Source organism: Cottoperca gobio, chromosome 22 (genome assembly GCF_900634415.1).
Source record: "Cottoperca gobio chromosome 22, fCotGob3.1, whole genome shotgun sequence".
Classification (NCBI taxonomy): domain Eukaryota; kingdom Metazoa; phylum Chordata; class Actinopteri; order Perciformes; family Bovichtidae; genus Cottoperca; species Cottoperca gobio.
Window position 1 is genome coordinate 957,501 of NC_041376.1, and position 18,612 is coordinate 976,112.

Sequence of the window (18,612 nt, forward strand, 5' to 3'; positions counted from 1 at the left end):
AGCCGTTCTTTAAATGGACTGTGTTTAATGTTCACGACCAGACTTGGCTCAAGTGGTACAAGCAAATAATTATTAGTGGTTATTTGAAATGTCTCCCGAGCACCAGATGGGCCAGTGAGCTCAGCGTAGACGCAGCTAGTATCCACAGAACATTCTCTCACTAATTGATTCTGAAATGTTTACCTGTGATTGTCTTAAACAAGCGGCATTCTCCTCACTCTGACGTGGCAAACTCAACCGTCTGGTACTCTGAGATGACTGACAGACATGCGTATGTAATTGTTTTACATATGATTTGGTGCCGGTCTGGTCCCGACATACTGCTTGCTCCCAGTGTTCACTCACCCACGCTACACCTCAGGTATCAAAACCAAGAGGACACTCCGAAGGGGCCTTTGATGCTTGATCATCCTATCTACTAGTGACCAGTACTGATCACTGGTACGAGCACTATGGTGTTCTGACACCCAATATGCCTGATTTGGGAGACCAAAAAAGACCATCTTTTTTCCTATGTGTTTTTTTAACGAGAGAAGGTGATGTATTGCGTAGAGAAGAGTATATGAATCCGGATCATCAGATATGATTTGCCTTTAGAAAGGGGCCGCCGGCCTCCTCTGGATGAATGCTGAGCCTCTGACTCCTGTCTTTTTTTGCATGTACCCGATGGGACAGTGAAGGGGGGGGGGAGTGTAAGTTTGTTATCTTAAAGCCAGTACTTGGAAGCAGTTTTTTCTGTGTGTAAATGTACACAATGACTCTGAGGTGCTCAATCATTTTCCAACACCTCCTCTTTGCTCTATGTATATATGAAGGGAAAAATGTGTTTATATCCTTTTCTTTAATTCCTGTACATATTGTAAGGCTCGATCGCTTGTAAATGGCTTCATGAGGCTACTGTAAGATAGTGTGATATACTGTGGGGGAGGGAACAAAGAGGAGACGATCTCTGCCATTAATGGATAGCTGAATGTTACAGTGTGACCTCCAGAGACAGGTGGTGGTGGTGGTGGTGGTGATGATGATGATGGTGGTCACCTCTACTATTATTCTCAGTGTTTGTCTTCACGTGTGCTGGGTACCAAGTGGAAGGGGTTTGCCCCGCGTTGAGCACCAGACTAGAACCTCCAGGACCAGAGTGCCATTTGAAAGTCAGTTACATGTACTTTTCTGCACCTGATAACTCGCCTCACATTTTTTTTGGGATTCGTGCTACTGTGCTCCAACCCCGTCCAGCTGGTGTTCCCGGTGAAGCAAGACAAATACTGAGGTGTGCAGCTCTCCTGTGATGAGGAAAACTATCATTTAGTCAAGAAGAGGATGCTGTTTTATCCCCTCGACGTTGTCTACTGGGGACCTGGACCTGCTGGTGGTCATGTGATCCACACAAGCATTGTTTTATGTACATAAGAAGTGCTGGAGAGTCACATGACCCGTTTGTAACTTCACACACACACACACAAACTGCTAATTGTAATGTGTTTTCAATGATTGTACTTTTCTAAGGATGTCCTGTCCTTTTTCTTTGTTTGTTTTAATAAGCGCCGGTTTTTTTTTTTGTTGTTTTTATTCTGCAGGGTTTTTGGTTACTGTAAAGTCTTGACTGTGTTTGATACAGGAAGTCAAACTGATGTTTGTTCATCCACTCACTAAACCCACTAAAGATGAGTTATTCTTGTTGTGATATCATCAGTTCTCTCCTCGAGGTTTAAATACACACTGTACTCCCACCGCGATGAGGCTGCACAGTCTCATCACGGCGTAGCCTCAAGATATTCGGGGGTGAAATGTGAAAACTGAATTCTGACAGAGTTGCTTTGTGAAGACAGTATGTGAGTACTGCTACTCAAATGTTGACAATGTAACACCTTTTGTAGAGTAATGTTTAATATTTTAATAATGGAACCAGGATATGGCATTCTAACACAATAAGTTAACACGATTTTGCAACTTTTTTACCGTTCATTTTATAGAAGAGAGAATTGCAACAAAAAGAAGGAAACTCTCACAACTGAAATCACCTACAGCAGTAAAAAGCTTGTCAGCTTTGTACCATTAAGACTTTAAAACTGCATTATTGGTAATCGTGTGGTATCGGAGGTGTTGGAGATTTTCTTCTTTTCATTTAAACCAAGAAAATGTCACGATACTTTAGGTTTTCATGCTTTTTTTATTTTGTTTTTGTGTTTTTCCTCCTCTCTCTCTCTCTCCTGCCGTCCAGGTAGCTTTTCCTGAGGACAGTTTGATTCAAACATAAGACCCCCCCCCCCTCCCCCCTCCCCTGATGCTTCTGTCTGGATATTCTGTCCATTCTCTGTCCATGTCGAATTGTAAATATGTTTATTTGCTTTATTTATGTTTTGACCGTGATCAATCCTTTTTGGGTTGGTGTTAATATGAATGCGTTTCATGAGATGGAGTGCGTTGGAATATGATGACTTCTTACAAGTCTAAATTTAATAAACTGTTCTATACCGTTTGTACAGTTGTGTGTCCTTGGTGTGCAGTCTGTGGGCCGCGGGGACATTCTTCACCATCATTAGACTAACAACCACCAAAGTTCAGTCTTTCATTAATGACTAAATGTTTCTTTCTTCATAGACTTCTATGAATAATTTACACTGGTTTACTGAGACTTAAAATTGGTGTATGTCATAAATGTATGTTTATCCTGCGCACAGAGTTTAATACACAAACCACTGAATCACATGCTTTTGTAAATTTAACAAACATTGACACTGAATCAAGAAATAACACATTTCCAATGATGACATGAAAAGAACTACAGCAATACTGTAATTAGTGGATTAGTTTATAATATTACTATGAAGACCCTATAAATCTGTTATTGGAAAATAATATTTTCATCTTTTATAGAACATGCAGATGAAAATCAAATGAAATAGAAACAAATTAAAATATATATATTTAAACAGTTTCTAAAGATACACAATTAAATGAATACTTCTTAATCACTTCTATTAATCAAATGCTAATAAAATAATTATTTTTTTCTTTTTAATCATAAAACGTTCTTCAGATAGTAGCCAATTAACCTTGCTTAAAATATGGACACAAGCCAAGGGTCATGTTTCATCATAACAGAATAACAGGAAATATTATATAAAAGAAGCTATCAAGCTAGCTGTTTTCAAAATAAAAGTCCTTTTTAAAAAATATATATACCATTATTACCATTATAAATAGTAAACAAGAAAATAAAAATATATAAATACATATATGTTTTTTAAATTAAATTAAAGTTTATATATATATATATATATATATATATATATATATATATATATATATATAATTTAAATAAAATAAAATTTGAAAGTCCTTTTTAAAATATGTTTTTATTGATTTTATTTTTACAAACAATATGGCAAGTTGAACAGTAATAAAATCCTTGTGTCTGAATTATACAAAATAAAATCTAAATAGAATAATATATAAAAAATAAATCGATATCCAATTACCAATTACCATTATAAATAGTGAACAAGAAAATAAAAATATATACAAATACATATATATATGTTTTGTAATTGAAATTAAATAAAAGTTTAAAGTCCTTTTTTTATATATATATATTTATTTTTTATTGAAAAAAACAATTTACAAACAATATGGCAAGTTGAATACTAATAAAATCATTGTGTCTTGAGTTGTACACAATCAAATCTAAATAGAATAATAATATATAAAAAACAAAAATAAATCAATATTCAATTTAAAATAAATACATTAAATAGTAAACAAGAAAATAAAAAACTATAAAAACATATATATGTTTTAAAATTTAAATTAAATACAAATTTAAAGTCCTTTTTTTAATATATTTTTATTGAAAAAACAATTTACAAACAATATAGCAAGTTGAACACAGTAATAAAATCCTTGTGTCTGAATTATACGAAATAAAATCTAAATAGAATAATAATATGTAAATAATTAAATAAATAAAATATCTAATTTAAAATAAATACATTAACCTGCATACCATTATAAATACTAAACAAGAAAATAAAAAAATATATAAATACATATGTTTTTTAATTTAAATTAAATTAAAGTTTAAAGACCTGCGCGTGCGTCGCCTCCCCCCGGTTGCGCATTTCCGTTGCCATAACGTCACTTCTGGATGTCAATATGCGGCTTGGTGCGGCGCTGGGAAACGGAACCACTGGAAAGATGTAAACCAAGTAACCGGAGAAGACAAGCCTCAACGAAGACACTCAACGTGACCTCCGGGGAAACGGTATCTTACATCCGATAAACGGAACCACACCAACCGGCAGCTCGTTGAGTCGCTATCCCCGAAGCAGCGGAGCGCTAGCCTTAAAGCAGCCATCTTTTGTGAGAGAATGTACGGGGCGACGCGGCGGGCCTGCTCGGGCTCTGGCCGGGGCCGGAGCCTGCTGATGCTGACAACCGCGCTCCTGCTCTCGGTTGTCGGCCTGCTCTCCGGGCTGCCTGGCTTCACGGAGGCGAAGGAATGCGACAAGCCTTGCATGAACGGGCAGTGCAACTCCGCTACTGGCAACTGTGTGTGCTTCCCCGGCTGGGTCGGGGACCAATGCCAGCACTGCGGAGGGCGCTTCAGGTACAGTGTACACACGGGCAGAATAAAGATGCTTCCATCACTGGGACAGGTTGTGTGTGCAGTGTACACCTGCTTTGCTTTGGGACTCATGTTTGTTAGTGCAGAGCTAAACATTGCTAGTCAAGCGATGCTGAGCAGTGCACACCTGCTACTACTACTACTACTATTACTACTACTGCTGCTGCTGCTGCTGCTGCTACTGCTGCTGCTACTGCTGCTGCTACTACTACTACCTCTAGTTCTCCTGGGTCATATGCAGTAACTACATGTTTGCAAAGATACTGATACTTAAGATGCATATGCCTTAATCAGTGTCACCATCTTGTCATTCAGTCACCCTAATGTGTGCCATTATAATCACACACACCCATCACACCACTGACTGTAAATGTGCTGCTGCTGCTGCTGCTGCTGCTGCTGCTGCTGGGTTGGACAATGACCTGTTGGGTCCATAGACTTGAATTAATGATTATGTTTCCTTATCTGTACTCTGACACTTTTTTGCTAAACTCTTTCGTGATAAAATGGTGAAGTTTTCCCAATGCACTTTCCAAGAAGCCAAGAAGACCTCATCTGATCGCTTGTCTCGTCCAAGCAGCTCAGTTTAAAATGACAAGAAAAAGAAAAGCTGCAACCAGATGTTTGGCATCTTTATCCCAAAACAACCCCTAATAATCTCAGCATTCATGCATTGCACTTAAACCCTTTTTATTTCCCTTCCTATGCTTTCACACAACCCAGCCAGGTATTTATTTCTAATGCAGTTATGCCGTAACGCATGGTGACCCCTGTGGTTGTGTTTGTGAGGACGATAAGTTGTCAGGGTCCCAGAGGTGAGCAGAGATCAGGGTGTGTTATCAGGCCTCGTGTTGTCCAGCTTTACAGGACTCTTTGAAATACAGCACGTGACTGGAAGGTGTTTGACCCATCGACGTGTCCAGATAACTGTTATCCACTAAAAGGACAACCGCAGTTCAGGGTCAAAGCAAGAGAAATATGCTTACGCACATACTGAAAGCACTCTGCCTTTTTTTTCCAGCTGAGCCACGGTGGTTAGTGCTGTTGTTCGAACTCGTGGAAACATCTGAGAGGCTGGAGCAAAGTGACCAATAACAAGTCCATTATCTCTCGCCCCCTTTCTGCACATATCTCTGTTAGCGTAGTGTGTGTGGGCCCACACCCTAATGTCCAGAGGACAGTGGCACCACTTACTGTGTAATGGCAATCGCACAATGCAATTGAAAGGTGTCAAACGTCAATTACTGGGAATTCAGACAATGAGTGTTGCACATCTCGCTCTGTGCCCATCAAAGTGTCACTTCACATTACTGGACTTTGTATTAGTCTGCAGCAACACCATCAGTGATGAATACACTGTTGGCCAGCTTCTACAGGATTCTGCTCTTCTGCACATCCTTCCAAGAAAAGCAGCTTTTTCCCAAATGAGTGTTCCTTAGTGGAGTCCAATTAGAGCTCGAACTGAGAAGTTATACTTCTGCTCCAGTGTTCAGTGCGTCAGGGTGTGCCCTATTGCCAGGCCTCGGCTAAATGTTGTTGTTTTTAAGGAGAATCGAGAAGTTTTCCCTGTTTCATCTGATGCTCTCTGTCGTGCCGTCTCAGCTTAGCGCCAGGTTGTGGAGCAGAGCTGCTCTGCAGTGTAACGCTTACTCTGAAATCAGTCATGGTTAAGGAAAGGGAAGCTGGGACTATTTGCACATTAGCATAGCTGATTGCTGAGCATATATGAACAGGTGGGATGGAGTCTGAATGGCTGCTGAGCTCCTAATGTTTCAGAGCGGCAGGGTTGAGTGCTCTCCGGATGAAATAACTCGTCTTGGTTGTGGTTTAGAACCAGAAGCCCGTTGCACTCAAGTATTAATTGAAACAGTCTATCGCTGTGGGAAATCATCGCCAGCTGCGTCCTGGGTCGCATGGTGGCTCCGTTGTTAGTGGGAAAGTCCCACGTTCAAGTGGAGCTTCAGAGCTGCCACCAGTGATAGTTTTCTTTCTAGTTGTTGGAAACAAGAACTCCCGTAATGATTCATGGATTGCTTATTTAGTCTAAAATGGGATTTGGTTGCGATAAACTGTAAATCTTGACGTTGGACACGAATGTTTAACATTTGCTTTGATTTTATTGTTAAAATTGTCCATTAACTGGCGTGTTGGTGGTTTGACTTGTGTCCTTGAGAAAGGAGGGAATTGTTTTGTACTAAAGTGTACTATGAACGTAAAGACGGATGGGACCTCCCGGCTTTGTTCATCCATTCTTTAGTTAGTTGATAAAAAAAAAACATTCAACATCTATTTTAATGATTTATCAATCTTCCAGGCAAACGCCATCTCGGCTCCAGCTTGTGAGGATGTGTGCTGCTCTTCGTCTGTCTGGACTGTTGGTCAGACGGATCCAGCGATGCACCCTGCAGTGTGAAATCATAATGGGCACTGTTCATTATTTTTGGGCAAACTTGTAAACTAATGAAAACGCTTGTGAGTTGCAGTTTTAATGGCTGTGTATATATATATATATATATAACTGTTGGTCCTGGACAAGTTACTGACCCTATAAAGCTGGAGTTAGTGGACTGAGGATGAAAGTCTCTGCGGGGATTATTAAAGTGGTTATTATTGGTGGCCATTAGATCTTCTCTTCCAACTACTTCTTAAAAGAAGCGGAGCAGCTTTTAATGGTCTGTTTCTCTCCTTCTGACACTATGTTGTGTCGGAAAGTGTGAGCATGTCTTCTGCCTCTCAGGGCTTTCAGAGCGTCTGGTGCTGCGTGTCTGCTGGAGGAGTGATGGCCTGACCCTGAACTTCACTAATAACACAGCGGTGCACTGACATTACAGTATAATCTTTAGTGTGTACAGCTTTACGCCGATGCTGCAGCTCCCTCACCCGTCGGGCTAATACTCATTAAATGGAAGAGTAAACTTTGTGCTGTGTGATGCCAGATCAGGGCCGTGGTGTTTTGTTAACGCGGTCAAAGGGCTGATGGAAGTCTGTGGTCTGAGGCTGTGTTTAGCATACGCACAATGCTACCATACAAGACCGGCTGAATGCTGGTTAAAGCAGCCTTCTGTGGCAGCGGCCTGCCAAGATGGAGGCTTGGCTCGCCATGAGGGCCAAAATAAACACGAAGAAGGGAGGACAAAAGCAGATTAGTGTTTTCTGTTGGTGTTTTTATGGCAAAATGTGATTTGAACTTATGGTTCTGTGTGGCGTGACGTGTGGACGTCTTTCCCACAGGACTCACAGAGGAGATGTATTCTCCTGATGTCTGTGTGTGACTTTCTTTCCTCTCGTGGTATCCATGCAGATTGCCTTTTGTTTTAGGTTTGAGCTCCTTCCCAAGCTGTGATAATAAACTATTTCTTTGTTGTCAGTAGTAAATGTTGGCACAGAGAAAAGTGTTTCTGGCTGGATGTGAACTGGCATGTTGCAGCTTATGGCACCTTCATGAAGATCCCTTCTTCTGAACAGCACAGATACACTTCCTTTTGAACTGAGGTGGAGGGAGAATATCAAGCATGGATCTCTCGCAGCGTTGGCGCGTGATGAACAGAACTGCATCCACTAGAGATAACCCAAATGAGGAAATCTGTTTTTAGTGGTATTTATTTTTAAATACCTCGATGTTCAGCCTGTCGGAGCTGCACTGCAGTCTGATGGCTCGTCATGTTGATGAGTTGCCATGAGGCTGAGCTGTTGCTGATATTCACGCTCTGGTCAGATTATGGCTACAAAGACCAGCTTTATGCTTCTTGGCACAAACGGTCCCAAAGACACGTGACTATACTTTCTTTAGTGGTATGCCGTGGAGCTCGTGCCGAGTTTAATTTGTTGTGTAGCAGGGTTGCATGAAATAAATGTCTCGTCCACTTACAGCTTCCAACGCGTCGTCATGTCCTGGCACAAACCTTTTTCTTTTTGTGCAGCTCAGTTCCAACTAATGAAGTCGCTGAATTTCCTGCTCGTCTTTGATTGCATATAGATACAGGAATATGTCGTGTGTCAGGTTATCTGCAGTCATTTGGAGCTGCTGCCTTTTTACTTTTTAATTTGCTGATAAAACCAAACGGGGAAGTTTTACAAGATGTGTCATGATCAGGGGTTACGATTTAATATGTTGCAATAAAATCTACAACATCAATACGATTTAAACGATAAACCTCTGATGCGCTGCAGATGCATCCGCCGGATGAACTTTGGTCTTGTGTGTGTGTGTGTGTGTGTGTGTGTGTTCAGCTTCACAGCTCTCTGCCTTGTTGTCGTCTCTTGTGTGGTTTGCATATTAGTCCTCATCCATCCTCGGGCGCTCTCTGGAACCTGTTTGAAGGCTGACCGCGCTTTACTAAAGGCCCTGCTGAGCGTCCAGCCTGCCCGCCCTCAGCACAGACTAATGGCCCCCACTGCTGCTCTGCTGATGCGTTCAGTTTTCAGTTTACTGATGCAGACATGGAGATCTGTCCCATCCTGTTTCCACTGCTACAGAGTCATGCAGGCAGGTACAGGATGCACTAACAGCTGTGCAGAGGCCAGAGTGGACATTTGTCTGCGATGGTGAAATGTTTTTTGGTGTAAGGCCGGCGTGAGCTGCATGTCTGTGATGCTGAATGAGGACAGAATCCTGTTTGTGCAGATGAGCTGGATCTGCAGCGTGTGATGGAGACTGGAGGCATTTTAACGCAGATAAAAGGATAAATTAGAGCCCATTAGAAAAGCTCTCCTCAAAGTGCAACTGTAACTCAAGCAAAACACTGAGGTGCGAAAGCACAGCAACTTGGAAAAGAGCTGCTTGCTCATAAATTATGAAATATTTATCACACAATATAACAGAGTCATAGCTTCAGGAGCATGTTTTGGGCTTGCAGCCTTTTGTAGATTTGAGTTGTCAGCCATGTTTTGTTCACAGCTCTCCTCCTCCGCTGCTGCTGCTGCTGACTTCATATCATCTTGTGTCATCTTGTATCTCTCAACAAACATGAACATGGGAGGATTATTTATTGTTGCTTACACAATCTGCTGGCCTGGTCTTTTATAGTCTCCACACCACTAACTATGGATGGTCATAAAAAAAGTAAAAACTGCAGTTGCAGTTTCCCTGAGAAATCCTTTTGACATTAAGGTTTCTTTCTGCTGACATGTGGACAGTCATGGGAAGTTTTCATTATTATTTTCACCTCTCTATTGGGATATACGTTACAATAAAAGTGTAATTTCCTACCCAAATATTCCCTAATTGATTTTAAAATCTCATATCGGCAGCTTTTCCAAGATCAGACTGAGATCTGAGGGGCCTTTTGCCTCTGTGGCGTTTACTCCTTCTGAGCATGCTCAGTGTGCGCCACTGAACGGGACTGTTCAATGAGACATCGTGTTTGTTCTGCTGCATCGATGTTCGCCTGAGAAAGAGCCGCTCGTTGGAAGTCACTGTTAATGAAAGACTGTTTGTATCAACGTGGGTCAAGTACAGACACCTTCTCACAGGTCTTCTGATCAGATTAGATTCCTTTTAACTTTAGGCTGCAGTGCTGCACCGGGCTCAAAATACCATATTAATGTCTTTTTTTAAAATTGTTTTTAAAGTACCACTGACCCTCCCAAGACACACCTTACGTGTCCCGGGGCCCACCTACCTCACATGTCCCGGGGCTCACCTACCTCACGTGTCCCGGGGCACACCTCACGTGTCCCGGGGCACACCTCACGTGTCCCGGGGCACACCTCACGTGTCCCGGGGCACACCTCACGTGTCCCGCGGCACACCTCACGTGTCCCGCGGCACACCTCACGTGTCCCGGGGCACACCTCACGTGTTCACATTTTTTGTCCGGATTCCAGGGAAACTTTAGTTTCTCGTAGTTCTCCTATGGTACGACTTTACTCAAACACAGTCTCTGCTCAGCCGCACAACAACAACATTTTTGGCAACTAAATAAAGGCAACTGTCGTGTTTTGAAATGAAATTTTTGCAACATACATTTGAGAAGCTTTAAATGATTAAGAGATTATTGATCACTTACACGGTCGATGATTGAGGAAGTAAAATGTGCATTAATGCTTTGGAAATGGTCGCCACGTGTTGGTTCAGTTGTGGTTCATGTGGGTACCAGATGTTTCAGGTACAGATGTGCTTTATGCTTCATCACAACAAAAACATGAACGGTGATTTGTTAACTGCCTCATGGTTGTAAATGACTGTAATATATCCGTCGGTGCTGAGGCTTCTGCATATAAAACTCACTTTATGAAACAAATGTATTATATTTGTATTATTGTTATAACACTCGGCAGTAACTGGTCCACTATACTCTGGATGATCCTCAGACCTTGTCGTCACCAGTTTCCAGTGGAACAAAAGCCCTGGACCTGCAGCCGTGTTGTGTTCAGGGGAGTACGGAGCCTCTCGCCCTCTGAGGGAGCTCTGTTTGTGTGTTTGTGTGCGATGTGGGAGCGCTGAGTCCCTGCAGGCCGAGGCTGCATGAGCACTGAGACCGCTGAGACCGGCTGCGTGAACGACTCTCTTAAAACACAAACAGTGAGCCAGCAATATTCAGTGTGTATGTGGTTGTCCATGTTAGACCTGGAAATAATTCATTAACAAGCGAGTTAGAGTTTCTGTTTGGTGGTTAAACTCTTCTTGATGCACTGAATCTGATAGCAGAGGAACATAGTTGCACGACAGAGTCATATGTTTGGGCTGCACAGTTAACAACACACACCCTTGGCTCTGGACCTTGAGCCGCCCGGCCCACACACAGATTGGCCCTCAGCTCTGCAGCTGAAAGTGTTCAACAACAAGAAGTTGATTATATGATTATTATCACTTTCCTGCTGGAGTTGTGAAATAAAATCTTGTTTTTGAAGTGGAAGGATGTAGATAATTAAATTAGATAAAGAAATTTGACTTGAGGTTGTTATTTACTCAGGGTGGAGGACGACGACAACGTCAGTATTCGTGCAATGATCCAACGTTTCAGGCAGAATGGCGACCCGGCATAAGAGTGATGTTTGGAAGCTCACATAATAAACGTAATGATTGTAGTGCAAGCTAAGTGACGTTAGACTTGTTTTGCAACTACTGAATATAGAAGTAACTCTAAATTGTCCCCGTTGACCTGGTGGTGCAGAGATCTTAACTCTGCAGCTGAACAGGGGAGGAGTGTTTTGTGCAGACTTTAGCCTGAAGTGGTGCTGAGAGACTGTTTTGGAACAAGACTGTGACTGGGTGTGTGAGCAGAGAGTCATTGCAGCCGGAGACCTTCATGAGTAATGACACAATCTGTGTGTGCATGTAAGTGCCCCCTGTGTAACTCGGCTCCTCTCGGCCGCTGTGTCATCAAGCTGGAATTGATCTGGCAATAACAGGCCGGGCGGCGTACTGTACCATTACACTGTTTGTGGCTGTCCGGCGTGCTGTCGGCCTCGGATGATAATTTGCTGTGAGGTTTAATCTCTCAGCCCTGCTGGTCTGTCTCCTGCTCGCTCAACCAGCAGGCTGCACTAACTGAACAACTGAAGTGGCAGAAGTTAGTGTTTACCTGCTCGCTGACTGGCTCGTGTGCAACAGCGGTGTGTGTGTGTGCGTGCGTGTGTAATCGTTTCTATGGTGTCACTGCAGAAACTTCTCAGAAACAAACTGCAAGCCTGAATGTTTTATTCAGTATTTTAAATAATGAAACAGATATCAGTTTTGCAATTCTTTCTTCAAGTCCTTTGACTGAAAGGACATAAATGATGTGTGTAGCTGCTGCTGCATATTTTATTGATTTAAACTGTCTGTTTCACTGTGTTTTTAATATTTAGTGTATAACATGTCAGACGACGTGAGAAAAATCGCTCATTTCATCTCTTAACAGGACCGAGAGTCTGCAGCCACGCTCGCGGCTCTGAGGCTTTAATTAGGCTCAGCGGTGCTTTGAGCTAAATGCTAACAGCGTGCTGATGTTAGCATGCTAACACTTTCTTATTAGCACTAACCGTGAAGTACAGCTGCAGCTGAGGGGAAGTCAGTGGGTTTGGACTAATTGAAATGTTGATGCGAGAAGAAAAGTCAGTGAATCAACAAAGTGGCAACAAATCCCCCCCGAGGGGCTGAACGTCCCAAACAAACATCGCAATAAATCTAAAAGTTGTTCAGATATTTCAGTCTGGAACAAAGTGGTGGACTAGCCGGACGTCTGACCTGATCTCTAGCATCTGTACCGTAGAGCCGTGTGGATAAGAAATGACCGTTGTTAATTGAAGATCATTTGGATTTTTTACTGTTTGTTACACAACCCAAAATGTTTTAGAAAACTGTAATGGGATATGTAAAAAACATCATATAAAATAATAATATAAAAATGAATAAATTCACTAAATTAAGATTTGTTCCAGAAGCTTGCTCATGGTTTTGTATATATTATTAATTAAGATATTATTTCAGTGACTATTATTTATTTTGAGATTAAATTGTTTTTCAATTCAAACAGTTTAACGGGTAAGAACTCCACGATGAACTCCATTTGTCTTTCTTGTTGTTGAACAACCTACGAATACACGAGTACAACAAGCTGCATCGTCACCTGTGAGCTGAACTTCTCTCCTCCCGTCTCTCAGGTTGACGGGGCCCTCTGGTCAGCTGACTGATGGTCCAGGAAACTACAAGTACAAGACCAAGTGCACCTGGCTGATCGAGGGACAGTGAGTACAGAGAGAGCGAGAGTGTGTGTGTGTGTGTGTGTGTGTGTGTGTTCTGATCTTTTACAATTCAAATCTTCTCTTGAGGTTTTCATATGAAGCGTTTAAACAACTTGTTGGTATTGTGATTATGTAAATGTTATCAAAACGCCTCCGGTCTCTTAAGTCTCCAGAGCAAAGGCCGTAGACGCGCTCGAGGTTAAATCCATTCAATCAGCTTCTGCCTTCAAGGAAACGACAAGTGAAACGTTGAGACAGCCGAGAGATGGATCGTGTGCACACTCTGCACTGCGAAAGCATCCAGCGCTAGGAGTTTACAGTACGCTGAAGGTGATGGATGAATATAAACGGCAAAGTAACTGTGAGGAATTCAATCCTCCTCCTCTATTGTTTTAGTCGGGGTAACCGAGCCACGGCGTTTTGGATTTGGAGCGATGATTCTTATTCTTCCTTTCGGCCGCCAGCTCATCCAAACAATAAACTCTTTTTAATTGCATTTGCATTTTAGGCATTTAGCCAACTTTATGGTTAGAGAGTGACTTTGTGGGGACGCAGGAGGTCACACTCGTGTTTCCTCAGACAGGACGTATGGATGTTCCAGGGCTCTGAACTTCTGACCTTCCTGTTCCTGAATGGCTCCTGTAATCACCCGGCCGCCCTGTCGTTCAGCGTGTTCATTACATACTAATGGGACTTTAATATGCCGTCTTGAGACCTCAGCCCCATATGCATCAAGAGTGATGAGAATATTTTATATCCTGGTGCACGCGCTCTCTGCAGTGAAGGGAGTCTGCAGTGTTCTGACGTGACTGAATGAAAGGATGGAATAAGGCTGGAGCACAGTGGGGATTGAGAATAAGACTTTCTTTGTCCGATCACTGTTTACTTTTCTTTATTTACCGGTCCCGAGTCTTCTCCATCTAATTGAACCTCGCGGCTGCTCCGCTAATTTGTCCGCAAGGGGAGGGAGGAAGAACCACAACTAATGTGACCTTTCATAACATTTTCTGTACATCTTGTGCCATCATGGTAGATTGTCTAAAGGGGCCTTTTGTGTTCGTCTCTCCTCCTTTTGGATGATTTCATTTTGAGATATTAACCAAATTTAGAGCAGCATTTCAAGAATGTCAAACGGATTAAACATGCTTGTTTCTGTACTGGACAGTACGCGGATAGATAGTCATTTCATATTGCACAGTGTAAAATGTGCAGAATCTAATGTATCTGTTGCTTGACGGCTGGGATTTACTTTGCAGTACAGCTGTGCCATGTGCCACAGATAACACAGAATAATCTGAGTTTATTTGGTGATTTAATCTAAATATATAGAACTAATGTGAGCGGAAATCACCTCCGGACAAATGCAGGTGAAGTTTTGTTGCAGGTGGTGAAGGTTTCTACCAGATCACCTGTTAATTATCGAGCTTTTATTCTCTTAAAATACCACGTCATCTGCTCGTATAGTGGAAGTGTGGTGCAGCCGGTGAAGCAATAACTTGGGCGCAGCTCTGGTGTGAGTGAACGAGTGATTTGTGTGTTCTTCTTACTTCACAAGTGAGAAGTTGTAAAGTGATCTTTAGGAATTCAAAGTTGACAAGCCTGCAACAGGTATCAAATCAGCATCGTGGCTGAACACGCAGTGCAGTCAGGATGCCACACTCTGGGAAACTGTGAGGTATTTCAGGCTGCCACACATTCACACAGAATCAGATGTTGCTTGGGGAGCAGCACTTTGAGTTGAGCTGTGTGCCCAGTGCGTGTTTTCTTCTGCTTTCTCAGAGTTTAAATATTAAACAGAACTCCAATGCTTGACTGCAGAAGTTCAAATCATTGTATAAAGCTATAAAAGTCAGCTTGTTGTAAATATTAAATTGAGATTTTTGTGAGGATCTGTACCAAACAAAGATGTTTTCTTAAGTCTTCAGCACCACGATATTTAATCACATTTAGACACATTTTGCTTTTAACAAATATTGACCCTCCTGCGATGGAAAACTGGATTATTCCGCCCTACTTTACACCAAGTTCAAACATTTATTGATTTCTGACTGATATTTGATGTTCGTGGGTTTGGTTTGTATTAAAGTGCTCATGGTCTTCCTCTGTGTGTGTTTGTCTTCCAGGCCCAACACGATACTCCGATTACGCTTCAACCACTTTGCCACTGAATGCAGCTGGGACCACCTTTACGTGTACGACGGAGACTCCATCTACGCCCCCCTCCTCGCTGCCTTCAGGTGCGTGTACTGTGGGTGTCACTATAGGTCGGTTCAGATTTAGCTTTGAGTGCAGGTGAGACTGTGTTTCCTGAAGGTAAATCTTCCTCCTGTTCTACGCTGGAAGAGAAACTGTGACACTTTATGAAGAGAAGTTACAAAACACAAAAACAGCGTGAAATATGTATAAATGAAGTTTCGTGTTATTATCGCAGTGGTCTGATTGTTCCTGAGAGTTACGGGAATGAGACGGTTCCTGAGGTGGTGTCTCAGTCCGGCTACGCCCTGCTGCACTTCTTCAGTGATGCTGCCTACAACCTGACCGGCTTCAACATCTCCTACAGGTGAGAGAAGCACATAAAGATGGTTTATTTTCCCACCAATACGGAGGTAATGTTCTGTTTCAAACTGCAATCAAAACTTCCAAAAGGCTTAATTAAAGTCGACTCCACCTACAGGTCCCTTTAAATCAGATGTATAAACTAAATGAAATGTTGTCGTTTAAATAATATTCCTTCATTTTCAAATCTGAGCTGTGATGGCAGCGTCTACATATCAAATAAAGCTAATCCTCTGCAGCGGAGTGTGTGCTGCTGCCAGGCCTCAGGGTCTGCATCTCTCAGGGTCCCCACATGGTAGTGTCAGTCTGAATAAAAGTATCAGCTAAATGACAAATATTTTGATACTGAGCCCTGAGATGAGAAACTCTGTACAACTCATTTCTGATTTAAAGGCTGTTGAGATTTATTCAGGTGAAGAACCCACTTCACATCCTTCCTGTGGACATGTTGACGCATACAAAGCTATCACTTTCTGCAGCTTGACAGCATTTTAGCGAGGGAATCGTGTCGGACTGCTGCCGTCTGGTTGCCGCAGTACGTTTCTGTTGCATCTCTCCTCCATCATCCACCAGTCAGGCGCACTGTGGCATGTTGTTTGTTGTGTTTGGTACTTTTGAGGGACGCTGACATGATATGGAAGCAAAGAAAGGCAGCAATAATTAAGAAATATAAGCAAAATAGATGTCGTAAAGGTTTGTGTGTGTGCGCTAACAGCATTAGCGGCATGTAAAAATACAAAAAAACATAACTTCTGTGTCCTTTTAATGTTGAAAATCACTTCTTTTATATGATTGGGATATTATTATGAAATATTTATCACTTTGAAAAGCAGACAGAATTTATATACCACTAGTATTTCCAAAATGTTTTATGATGCTCAAATTGAACTGGACAATTAAATGTTGAATATTCAATGAACTGTGTTCAAGTTCCCGAATTTTAAACACTATCGTTACTTAATGTATAAACCAGCAATGAATCTTCTCCTTCAGTTTTCTAAGTGTTTTAAATCTGGTGCTGATACTCTGTCCTGCCACTTGTGAGTCCGCAGTGGATGTTCTGTGTGTCGCCACTCATGCTACATGCTACATGCTACATGTGTAGGATATTCTTGGGTTCTACTCCCGTGTGTGTGTGTGTGTGTGTGTGTGTGTGTGTGTGTGTGTGTGTGTGTGTGTGTGTGTGTGTGTGTGTGTGTGTGTGTGTGTGTGTGTGTGTGTGTGTATTCAGAAAGAGACAAAAACGTCCTTTTGGTTGCAAAGGAAAAGTATAAAGCTCGTCCGCTCCGAACATCTGCAGCGGACACAATGGGCTCCTGCGTTTTAGTTTTTTTCCCCCTCGCTCATTGGCACCGTCGCCATAGCGATGGGATTGAAGTTGGGGCTGAGATACACAGAGTCGGATGAAAGCGCAGGTGCCCCTGGGTCCCCCGGTCTTTGGTGTCTCTGCGAGGTGGAGGAACCGAAACATCAAACCACGCGGCTGCCGAAGGAACATGAAAGAATGACGAGGGCTCTTTGTGTCGTCTGTCTCGCTCCACAAAACTTATTTTGACAAACATCTCTTTTACGGATGGTAATATGAGTTTACAGCTAAACTTTTGACATTGACTTGTTTACTTTTGTTATAAAACACAGTATTCTATATTCTTCATATGGTCAACAGACTCCATAAAAAGCCCCAAAACCTAACAATGAATTATTGTCCAAGTATCCGCCGCTGATTTAGCTTCTTCCTTTGTGCCGTAGAGCTCGAGCCACACAACGTTCCTTCTTCAGCGTTCACATGACGCTTCCCTTGAGTCGGGCTGACACACGGGTTCTGTAAACGCTCAGTAAAGCACAGATGTGGATTCATCCTGTTTGAGTAGTATTTGCTCAAATCCGCAGTGCCCAGTCACTTTAGGGAATTGCAGAGCTCTTTATTAAATGAAAGTTTAAAGTGTGTTTTCATGGGATTTGTTGCCGATAAGAGAAATATAGAGTAACGGCAACTTTATCCTTTAACATAAAGAATGTTAATGGAAAATCTAGCTCACAGGACAGTCCCTACATGTCTTAACTAAACAATAATATATATTTATTCCCGGGATGAGTGAGGCTCCTCTGGCAGGTGAACGGTGCTGTAAATGTCCTAGGACAGAAATGATGCAATATGAAATGGTTTTAGTCCACGTGATTTCCAGCCACTATGATTGTCAGTCATGTACATTTTGCTTTGTGAAGTTTCAAAGAGAAGCTTTTTCATTTCCCAAGATCTCAAAAGGAAATTTCAATCTGTGGCTTTCTCAATATTCTGTGATGTTGGACAGCAGAACACTTTAAATCCAGTCTTAAAATAAATCTTATCACTCAAAATCATTACTACTATGACTGCTGCACCATGGGAAGCTGGACAGGAACCCAGCCCCCCCCCCCCCCCCCCTTTCTTCCTGACACCGGAAATATTATTAATGCTGATGAAGAAGTCAAGATGTGATGATCGTGAGATGATCAACAGTTCTGTTTTTAATGACATGTGACTCACTGGTGTATGAACTTTGTGAATTTGAGAGGAAAAATGAAGGTCTTGAAAGATTTTGAATATAAACACTTTTTGATATGGGTTAGGGTTAGGGTTAGGGTTAGGGTTAACCCTAACCCTAACCCTAATAATTCACTTTGACCCGTGTCTCACACTTCGCCGTGTTGAGCCCTTGAATTTGAGGGAATTGTTCCTGGACAGTCCTGATGTTTAAGAAGGTGTTGGAACACTAAAGATT

At 42.1% G+C, this 18,612-nt stretch overlaps 2 protein-coding genes across 3 annotated transcripts in view; both read left to right on the forward strand.

Annotated features, from left to right (window-relative positions):
- Nucleotides 1-2,479, forward strand: part of eif2ak3 (eukaryotic translation initiation factor 2-alpha kinase 3) — a 32,719-nt gene extending 30,240 nt beyond the window's left edge. Inside the window, 1 exon segment of the mRNA XM_029460624.1 lies at nucleotides 1-2,479. This exon segment is cut by the window's left edge and continues 493 nt beyond it. The gene's annotated coding sequence lies outside the window, so the exon portion shown is untranslated.
- A 1,649-nt stretch (nucleotides 2,480-4,128) lies between these two features.
- atrn (attractin) overlaps nucleotides 4,129-18,612 on the forward strand; it is a 95,586-nt gene continuing 81,102 nt past the window's right edge. For both annotated transcript variants that reach the window (XM_029460738.1, XM_029460737.1), the window contains exons 1-4: nucleotides 4,129-4,609; nucleotides 13,214-13,297; nucleotides 15,418-15,531; nucleotides 15,726-15,854. In XM_029460738.1, the coding sequence (XP_029316598.1) occupies nucleotides 4,371-4,609; nucleotides 13,214-13,297; nucleotides 15,418-15,531; nucleotides 15,726-15,854 (566 nt within the window). In that variant the 5' untranslated portion in view covers nucleotides 4,129-4,370. The remainder of the gene's footprint in view (nucleotides 4,610-13,213; nucleotides 13,298-15,417; nucleotides 15,532-15,725; nucleotides 15,855-18,612) is intronic.